Consider the following 11,011-nt stretch of genomic DNA (forward strand, 5'->3'; position numbering starts at 1 on the left):
ATTTTCATTGTTTGATGTATGCATGTACTTATGTGATTGAGGCCTCGCTTACATACCTATATGGCCTTACCCATTCATTATCCTTTGCAAATCAATGTTGAGCCTATTTTATCCCATTTATTCTTTACTTTAGCACGTCACTAACTTTAAGCGGAAAACAATAATGTCCTTAATTTGAATCCTCGGTTAGCTTAGACTAGTGAGAGTGTTCATGATTTAAGTGTGGAAAAGTTGGGTTTAGAAACATCTGGTTTAGGAATTGGGTATTGTATATTTTTGTGAAAATGTGAAAAAGATAGTTGAGCACATATTCTTGCATTCAATATCTTAATCATATGCATTGAGAAAAACAAAACAAAAGAAAAATAAAAAATAATAATAAAATAAAAAAGATAAAAAGAAAGATAAAAAGAAAAGAAAAAGAGAAAATAATAAAAGGGGACAAAATGCCCCAAAGTAAATAGTGATAGCAATGTATATGTACTGTACTCAAAATTGAGATGCATGAATATGTGGTAAACATAGTTAATGAGTAGTTAGATTTTTTTTTATTCTGATTACATGGATTGTCTTAAGTTAGGTGGGAAGTTTAGGTTAATCAACGATTCAGATTTTAGTTCACTTGACCAAATACAATCCTACCTTGACCCTAACCCTATTACAACCCTTAAAAGACCTCTTGATATGTGTATTCATGCATTAAATTTTTGTTGATTGGTAGAAGAAGAGAAAGCCTTAGAAAGCAAGATCAGTAGAGAATTGAGAGAATCGAACCTCAAACACTTGAGTGATTAGAGTGTATACACTTTCGGTGAGGGTTCGATACTCAATTCTTTGTTCCTGGCTTTCACGAGCTTTCTTCTTGCAAGTCTACTTGTACCTTATTTTGAGATTTGAATCAGTGGAATCCAGTTCATATTTGTTCTTTAAAGATTGATTTACTTTTAACCAAGTAGGTAAAAGCCTTTTGCATTTAGTTGCATTCATATAGATAGGTTGCATTTCATAAATTCTACCAACCCTCTTCACTCTTTTGGTTCTCTTGAACTTAGCATGAAGACATGCTAATGTTTAAGTGTGGGGAGATTGATAAACCACTATTTTACGGTTTATTTTGTATTGAATTGAGTGGATTTTATCAACTATTCTCACACTTAGCCATATAAATTGCATGTTTTTAAGTTTCCTTCCTAATTCTGTGCTATGATTGAAAACATGCTTCTTTGCCCTTAAATTTGCTAATTTTAATCTTCTCTTATTACCATTTGATGTCGTGATATGTGTGTTAAGTGTTTCAGGATTTATAGGACAGGAATGGCTTAGAGGATAGAAAAGAAGCATGCAAAAGTGGAAGGAACACAAGAAATTAAGGATTTCAGAATTTGGTAGCGATGCGCACGCATGGACGACGCATACGCATGACTGGTACAGCAGACAAATGACGCGCACGCATGGCTGACGCCTTTACGTGGCCAGTGGAAAGTCTAGCGACGCGTACTTGTGGCTGACGCATACGCGTGACAAGCATCACGTGCCTCAGTTTTGAAAATTCACTGGAGGTGATTTCTGGGCTGCTTTTGGCCCAGTTTCAAGCCCGAAAATGAATATTAGAGGCTGCAGAGTGGGACGAATGGGAGATGGATCAATCAATCACTATTCATTCATTCACACATAGGTTTAGATGTAGAATTCTAGAGAGAGAGGCTCTCTCCTCTCTCTGGGTTTTAGGGTTTTTAGTCTTGTTCCTTCTCAAATTCAGATTTTTACCTTACTTTAATTTAGTTTTCTTCTATTTTTATTTGTTTTTGTACTTTAGTTTATCTCCTTCTCTTGTTGATTCCTTTATGTTGCCAATTTAGTTTATGAATTCTTCTTGTTGCCTTTAATCCATATTAATGCAATATATGTTTTCATGTTTATGATTGCTTTCTCTAATTTGTTGTTATTGTTTCCTCTTGCAATTGTTAATCTTAGATTTTGCTATGTCTTGTTAGTTTTCTATATTTTTATTTTATGCCTTCCAAGTGTTTGATAAAATGTTTGGTTGGATTTTAAATTAGATTTTTATGTTCTTAGCTTGCATTGAGTAATTCGGAGACTCTTGAGTTGTCAAAGTCTCTTGTTGATTGGAGATTGAAAGTTGCTAGTTGGCTTAAGTTTCACTAAATCTAGTCTTTGATTAGGACTTGTGAAGTTAAGTTGATTTTACTCACTTGACTTTTCTTCAATTGTTAGAGGTTAACTAAGTGAAAACAAAAAGTAATTACCATCACAATTGACGATGATTATGAGGATAGGAATTTCAATTCTCAACCCTTGCTAAGACTTTTCTTAATTGTTAGTTTATTTTCTTGTTATTTACATTTCTTGTTCAACATTAAAAAAAAACCCCCAAAAATATTTTTTTATAACCAATTATAAGTACACTTCCCTGCAATTCCTTGAGAGACGACCCGAGGTTTAAATTCTTCGGTTAATTTTATTTGGTTTGCTTAAGTGACAAACAATCTAAACGTTAATTGAGGTTTAATTGTCAGTTTAGAACTATACTTGCAATGCGATATTTTTGTAAAAATCTTTACCGACATTTTTCCTCCGTCAATGAGCATGATACATTACCCTTTAAACGTGATCCTGATTTGAATTGTAATTAATCCATTCCTTCAAAATAGACTCTAAAATTACTAATTTACCTTTTTCTGCTATTTTCTCCCTTGATTCCGCCATCACCAACTCTACCAAGGGATCTTTGCTCTCCACCGGAGCTATGAAACTTGTACCTCTAGCAACCAAATTCCCGCATGTTCTTGTAGGACAAAATTCACCTAACTCTTCCAGTTTGCAATTCAATCCGTAGCTCTCATGGCCAACTTCTTTTACTAGAACATCGAATTCACTAGTACCTATTGTGATGTGAATCCACTCGTTGATTATGTCCATAATACAAGTATCAATTGCACACGCCTACACTAAATGAGATGCATGATTCTGTGGCTTTGTCACACCCAATTATTTTTCTCCACTGGCCTCCTATCATCTTAAACGTCTCCACTGACCACGTATGCAAAGGAACACCAAAACACTCTAACCACACCCTTCGAGTTTTACTTCATTCCTCCTCTTTCCATCTCCATACACTATAGAAAAATTGCAAAAGATTATTCATTTTGAACGTGAAGGCTTCTTCTATATGCAATACACTAACAAAAGTCAGGAGTGATTTGTACGCTCCTATTTCTTGTACTTGCACAACTTGAGGCAAATTCTTCCCAATCATGGCCTTCAAAGAATTATAGTCAATAGCCTTCGTCGTCTCGCCTACTAAACTCCTTTGTAGCCAGTCTAAATTCTCTTTAACCATGGGTATTTCCATCTTCTTTGTCCACCCATTGCCATGGAGATTTTTTTTTTCTCTTTCCTCAAATCTTTCACATTCATCCCTGAATTCCTTTTACTCTCCTCTTGTTGAGATTGATGCTTTATAATATTTTGAACGTTGCCAGCCTCACGATGTCTCTTCATATCCTTTACTTCATTCATCCATACCTAACTTTTCCTACCGAAACAACCTTTTCTCGTAATCTTATTCTATTCATTTCTGCAGTAGCCTTCATAGCCCCACCCTTTGTTGTATACCGTATGAACGCAAAAATGTATATATTACCATTTTTTGTTTTCGAAATAGATATATATCATTTATACGTCCATTCCAGTTGAACAAGTAGTACAATTCCTTGTTCGATATATATATTCAGGAAGATGATCTACAAAAATAAAAAATAACTTGTTTTTCAGACGACAGTACTCTTCTCAATTCCAAACCTTCAATCCCTACAATGTTACTTAGTTCTATCACTCTCTGTGTTTCTCACTCTCCTTCTCTCTCTCATTTTCTTACAAGACCATAACTTTAAAATTACATACATCACATCAGTATTGAATCTATTATATTATTATTTAACAAAATAAGTTAACAGTAATAACTAAAACTAAAATTTTTAAAATTTATTAGACAAAAATCAAAAGAAAGTTAAAAAGACCAAAACTAAAAACAAGCAGGAACGAAGAACTTATTTAAATAGAAAGAAACAAAAAAATTTAAGAAAATATTGATTGATTATGAAAAATATTTTATTTCTAATTTTTTTTCAAAAAATAATGAGCATAAAAAGGTAATAAATTGTTTTTTTCTTCTTTATGTTACATAATTATTTAATTTGGTTAAGAGATTAAAATTTGAGTATTTTTACAACTAATAATTGATCTCCGTATTTATCTTTATTTTTCAAGACTTTATAAGTTTACCTTATAATCATTATTATGATATACAAAATTGTTATGTTTATAAAAAAATTTATTATTAATTTAATTATTATATATTTGTATATAAATATATATTATTTAATTTATTTTTAATATATATTTTATATTAATGATTAATTTGTATAATATAAGTGTACCTTGTTTATGTACAACTGTAGTATCAATGATTGGTACCATGACTCATGAGATTTAATTAATTTGTTCATACCATATATAACTTGTCATCATTTTAAAATACTTGATGAGTTGACGTCAGCTGTTTATATCTTTCAAGTAATCTAATAATTGGCGCAACCACGTAAGCATGTTATAATTATGCTCTCTCTTTCTATTTTTTTTTTGTTTCTTTATCAGTTCGAAGAGATAAGCATGCAAGTTTATGTAATGTGTACGTTTATGCATGAATTGATGATGTTCACGAAAAAATGTTGTACTGTTTTTTAAATAAATTTTAAATTAAAAAGAGTAATATATTTTTATATCATATTTTTTTAATTTATTTTAATTATTTAAGATATTACTCAATAAATTTTATTTCCTGCCTAGCTATTAATTCAATATTTTCATGAAAAAATATATTATATAATTTTTGAATTTCTATGTTATTGTGTACAATTGTAAATATTATTGAGTTAATTAAATTATTATCAAAATTAGAGGATTTTTTTTTGAAAAAAAAAATACATATAATTGTCTTTGTCAAATAAGAGCATTTTTAGAATGGTGTCCTCTTTGTTAAGAATATAGAAAGATTTTTTTTTTAAGTTAGAAGTGAAACTTGAATCCGAGATTTATAAATAAAGTGAGAAGATTATACCATTTGAATTATAGTTCGTTGGCATATAAAAAGAATTATTATTATTATTATTATTATTATTATTATTATTATTATTATAGTTTTGATTGGTTCGTTTCTTATAACCCTAAGTTATCAATTTATCATGCTTGATGAATCATGACGACGATGGAGCTTTAGTTCAAGTTTAGAATAATAAAAGAAACAAATTGCATATATACCACTCAAATACCTCTGTTCTTTCTTTAAATTTTATTTAACCACTTAATCTTACGCATGTTAAACATGTCATTAAATGATTATAAATCATGAAACTTGCTTAACTTAGTAGTTTTATATAAAATAAAATAATACCGAATGACGAGCAGGGGAACTTGACCATTTCAGCTTCCAAATTACAAATGTTTGCGTGAGCAATTCACAACAAGAAATTGCGACTCAATTTTGTTATGTTTTCAATTCAATTTTCCACCTCCAAGACACTTAATTTATTAGATGTTGTGTTCACATTGGTTAATTCACTTCATCAATAATTATAATTTAATAATACAACAAGCTTCAAACGGGTTTTGGTAAAAGAGGAAGGTAATTCCCATGGTTCTAAGAACCCAATCAACTAGTTCGATCTGATTAATCAGAATTCTCACCCATAAGAGTAAGACTAATCAGGTTCGAAGTAACAATTAATTGATAAGAATCGGTTAAAAATAAAAAATTTTCAAAAAATAGATTTATCAATTAAATCAGTGTGATTTTTTAGAAGTTAATCAATTTAAAATAATAAATAAAAAAATAATTTTTTTTAATTATAAAATATATATATTATATTATATTTAATTTAATTCTAGTTAATTCTCAATAAAAATTTTTTGAACTTTTAAATTTTTAATTTTACCGATTCAATAATCGATTCGATTTTTAGAATTTGTTTATTTTTTAATTAGTTTTAAACATTCTATGTATACTTATTTATTTATTTATTTATTTATTAAAAAAAGAAAAAAAAGAAAATTTTATTTGAATATACTGATAATTTTATTATTTTAAATCTGAAGAGATTCTGAACAAAGCATCTACATCAACTACAGCTGAAAGTTGGGGAATCCCCCAATAACCCAATTGGACCATCTGTCATTTTGTTTCCTTTTTTTTCCTTTTTGGTGATTTGGATTTTCAGTTTCATCATCAACTGAACAATGATTAGGGGGGTCTTCTTCCATTTCTTTTCTTCTTCCTTTTTTTTTAATTTCTTCAAATATTTCTTTGATTAAGCAGTGACTGATGTCTCAACAGCAAGCTTCCCAGAGTATGCAACTTCAGATTTCATATCAGCCTCCCATAGTTCTGGCACTGCTTCCCTAAGGTTGTGAATGCTTTCCAATGCATAATCTGCGCCTTTAACTCTCTGAGATGTACCAACCTGGATTTTTTGTAACAATCAATAAATAAGGTCTCATGATTAATAAAAATACATCCCAATTTATAAATAAAATTATTACTCTACCAAGTACGTGCAGCTAAATCGAAAATTAGCCATCAATTTAGCAACCAATTGAAATAGTTTTTGTGGTAGTCACTAAATCGATCGCTAATTTCTTATTTAGCGATGAATTAGCGACTAACTTGTATGACTTTGTTGGTAGTCGCAATTTTTTTTTAAAGACCAATTTATAGACCAATTTTTTTTTGTCATAAAAAACTCGACTGGTTACAAAATCGGTTAAGTTAGTTTTTTGAGGACTAGTTTAGTTAAATTCCTGGAGTCAGATTTTATGGGTTAATTTTTATTGTGATATAAAAATAAAAAGTTAGCTAATGAAATTTCAAAGAGGAAATTGTAGTGGTACACAGCAAAAAAAATTTCCAGTGACTTACCAAGACAGTGTGAAGTCCCACACGTTTTCCAGCCTGTATATTGCGGACACTATCCTCAAAGAACAACTGAAAGTGACACATTGAACCAAAGAATATGTAAGCAAACACCTAAAAAGGTTAAGATGTAACAAAATCTCATGATGATAATTTGACTGCTCAAGAAGATATGGGTATGTTTTGTTTGAGAAAACATTTTCTATTTTCTATCTTTTCAAAATTTTTATTTAAAATTAAAAATTCAAATTACGTATTTTATTTTGTAAAGAGTAGGCAAATATATAGAAGCTGATTTCTTAAGAAAATAAAGCCGAAAATGATTTATTTTCTTACAGTTCTTTGGGGGTCAAGATTGGCAATCTTAAGAGCCAATTCAATTGCATTCTCTGATGGCTTGCAAATTATTGGTGTCTTTGGCAACACATGAGTGGGATTTGGTTTAGAAAAGTGATCAATGATATCAAAGATTTGTGAGGTTCTTGAAGCATTGTTCTTTGATGATCCAAGAAACAGAATGTCATCTTCATCATCAGAGACACTGGTCTTGTGGATTGGATTAAGAGTCTCAAAGCATATGATTCCTTCAAAGCAGTCCTCTAATCCGAGCCGGCTTAGCGCCTTCGCCGCGTGGACCTTGTCCGCGTTAGTGAAGATCTAAAGAACAAAATTATACACCAAAATTTAGATCATCATGAACACTAATTATATAGTGTGTGTTTGGATTAACGTTTATAAATGGAGGTTTGTATAATGTCTCATTGCTTCCATGAACAACACTACTTACAAGTTTCCTATAGGGAAGGCTGAGTAAAAGGTTCCTTAGCACCGGGTCCGGTTTTAGATTCTCATAAGGCAATCTTCCATGGACAAAACTGTATAATGCATAATTCAAAAGTCAATGTCAAATTTCAAAGTCTAGATTGGACCTGTTTAGTAACTGTCTCGAATATACTAAAATAGTAAAATTAGAGAAAAAAAATAAGGTGAGGAAGATACCTATGATATTCATCATAGTCAAAGTCATATCCAATAGCCTGAATAAAAGTTAGAAAACAATTAAGTTATGAGAATTCAACAATGGAAGAACCAAAGAAATGACAAGGAAAAATAAGCAAAAAGTCATGCATACCCTTAGACCAGCCATAGTTGTGCCGTAGTTCTTGTAAAGAAGGTTGGACAAGTCATCAATTTTGCTTGGGTTTATGCCAAGCTTCTCAACCATGTAATCTAAAATTACAATTATGCCCCTCATGTCAATATCAACAAATAAGCAACAATAATAGAGAAACATTATTAATGAGATTACTCTATCATACCTTTAATATTTTGGAGGCATGATTTTGCAAGACCAGAACTTAGAGGATACAAAGTATCATCTAAATCTGCATAAAAAAGTTCAATAGTTAGTCACAACATACCCCAAAATCTAAATTTCTCAAAATTTAGAACTTGATGAAACAAAATGGTATTATTGCAAAGGATTACCAAAAAGAAGGCAATCATATTTCGGCCTCTCGGCTTGTTGTCTGAAGCGATTCTCATACTCCATGTCGATCGATTCGGAAACCTTAAACACAGAACATAAGAAAACAATGTTAGCATGATAAGTTCATGAACTTGCAAAGAATTTATAGATTCTTCAAATCTATAGAACTTCATGTCTTTAAATGATTGCTTCAATTGACTCAGATTAGCACCAAAAAATACAACAAAGGGGGCCACTTCAATCCATTTGGGATAAGGCTTTGTTAATTTTCTGAGTGGACAATCCACAACAAGTGGAATAGGTTTATAGTCATTAAAAAGTTACGAGTAAAAAAAAAAAAGAGTTTCTTTCAATTGTGAAAATTTTGCAGCCACAAGAAAAGGATATCCAAAGTTATTATAATATTCTGAACAGAGTTTTCTTGAGAGCAGAGCAAATTTACTTCCCAAAGTGCACCAACTTTTATTATAAATTTTTGCTCATTTGACACAAACTGTTCACGATTGAACTGAAACAGATTCTTTAATGGGGAAAAAGGTGGGGAAAAAAAGAAAAAAGAACACTTTAAGGTAATGCATATTTTATAGAAAGTCTCATCATATCATGGTATATATGGTTTCTATATTCAAAACATTAGGTTCCATAATCTTGGTAATAGTCATGGATTTCAATAATAAATTGTGTTCAATGATCAAGGTTCATGAAGCCAAAGGGTAAAGGATTATTGGTGGCAATGACAAAAGAGAATTATGAAGGGAAACAAAAAAAAAATGCTAGAGCATTGAAGAACATATATAATGAAGCTTTTAAGCTTACCCAAAAAGGGAAATAAGAACAACAAGTGATGGATTTTAAGGCCAAAAGAAGAGGGAATGAAGAAGCAAAAAGCTTTTAGAGAGAGAAGGGTAATTGAATTGAAGAGGAAGAAGAGGAGGGGGGAAGAACAATAGAAGCAAGAGGGGGTTTATATAGGCAAAGGAGGTTGCTTGTATCTGTGGAAGGAGTCTTTGAATAATATACAATTTTTTTTTGCATTACAATTTTATTTTTATTTTTATTCAATTACGTTTAATTGTGGAATACAATAACCAATGAAACTAGTACAATGATTATTATATGATTCACTTCTCCAAGAAAGTGACAGCTAATTCAATTTCGTTAAGTGTTTTCTAATTTTTTTTTTAATAGGAATCAAAGTTTGATTTCTTCTTTACATGTTGCTGTTATAGAAGGAATAAATAGTAAAATAGTTGTAAAATAACAAGAGAGGGGGGAGGTAAAAGAAGAATGCTACATCCAATATTATTATTTTTTATCAGTATTTAATTAATAATAATTTATATTTATTAAAATTTATATATATAAATTAATATAGTTTGTATTTATATTTTTTAAAATTTATATATAAAAAATTAATAAAATTTATTTATTAAAGATAATTTAATATTTATATTGGTTAAATAATAACCAAAAATACTAAAAATTATTAACTTCCAAACATTTTTCAAGAGAAAATATAGGATTATATTATTAAAATTCTTAATTGTATGTTAAATAGAGTATTAAAAAATATATTTATAATTAAATAGTGAAAAATACAAATACATCTCAAATTAAATACTATCCATTATAATTAGAACTAAACTTGATAAACATAAAGTTAATCGATACTCATGAGTTATATTTTTGTTTCGATAGTTTTGAAAGAAAAAAGTTACGGACTATAAAATATTAATCATACTATATTGATCCTAAAATTTAGTTATTAATCAGTCATCATATAAAAATACATGTATTCGATGTTTTTGATACAAGTTGTGAGGTGGATTAGGAATTTGTGAGTCAAAGTGGTTGTCGGATTGTCTTTTTAGAGCGGCGGATGTGGTACTTACAAAGACACTCCGACGCCCAAGTCAAAATAGATCTAAGAAGTATAAGGTATGTGGAATGAGTGAGTATCTGAGAGGATTTTTGACTCTTCTTTATATATCTGATGGTAGTTATCTCATCTTATCTTATTTGACTAAAATAATAAAAGTATTTAAATTCGAATATTAGATGAAGATATTGAAAATTATTGATCCGTCTTTGGACCGTGAAGATAGTCCAATCTTAGAATTATCGAGTTCGGTAACCATTCCGAAGAAGAACTCAGAGATCGAGTCTGAAACAATATATATTTAGTATGTATTTTTTAAAAATTTTAATTATGCTGCTATAAATTATTTTATTATAATAACTTTAACTATTTTAATAATTGATTATTTTATTAAGAAATAAATAAAAAATCATATAAATCTACAAAATTATAAAAATTAATTTAAGAATTAATTTTTTGTGTTTATCGAATATTTTTTTATAAACAAAATTTTTTCACATCAATAAAAATAAAAATAAAAAACTCAACCCCATAGTTAAAAGCCAGATAAGTTACTAGCTAGCACCTTAAAATTCATGATTAGGATGGGACATTATTCAAAATATGAATATATTTTATAACAAGTAGGAAACAATAATAATAATAATAAAAGGGG

General features: G+C 29.6%; 1 protein-coding gene across 1 annotated transcript; it reads right to left on the bottom strand.

Annotated features, from left to right (window-relative positions):
* Window positions 1-6,130: 6,130 nt before the first annotated feature.
* On the bottom strand, window positions 6,131-9,574 carry LOC112727776 (suppressor of disruption of TFIIS). The gene is made up of 9 exons (XM_025777674.3): window positions 9,294-9,574; window positions 8,477-8,558; window positions 8,308-8,373; window positions 8,121-8,218; window positions 7,988-8,025; window positions 7,776-7,863; window positions 7,325-7,645; window positions 6,995-7,060; window positions 6,131-6,539 (listed from the first exon to the last, which is right to left on the bottom strand). Exons 2-9 carry the CDS (start codon window positions 8,538-8,540, stop codon window positions 6,387-6,389), a joined length of 894 nt encoding a protein of 297 aa, XP_025633459.1. The 5' UTR covers window positions 8,541-8,558; window positions 9,294-9,574; the 3' UTR covers window positions 6,131-6,386.
* Window positions 9,575-11,011: the final 1,437 nt, after the last annotated feature.

The sequence above is a fragment of the Arachis hypogaea genome, chromosome 12 (genome assembly GCF_003086295.3).
Source record: "Arachis hypogaea cultivar Tifrunner chromosome 12, arahy.Tifrunner.gnm2.J5K5, whole genome shotgun sequence".
NCBI classification, from domain to species: Eukaryota; Viridiplantae; Streptophyta; class Magnoliopsida; order Fabales; family Fabaceae; genus Arachis; species Arachis hypogaea.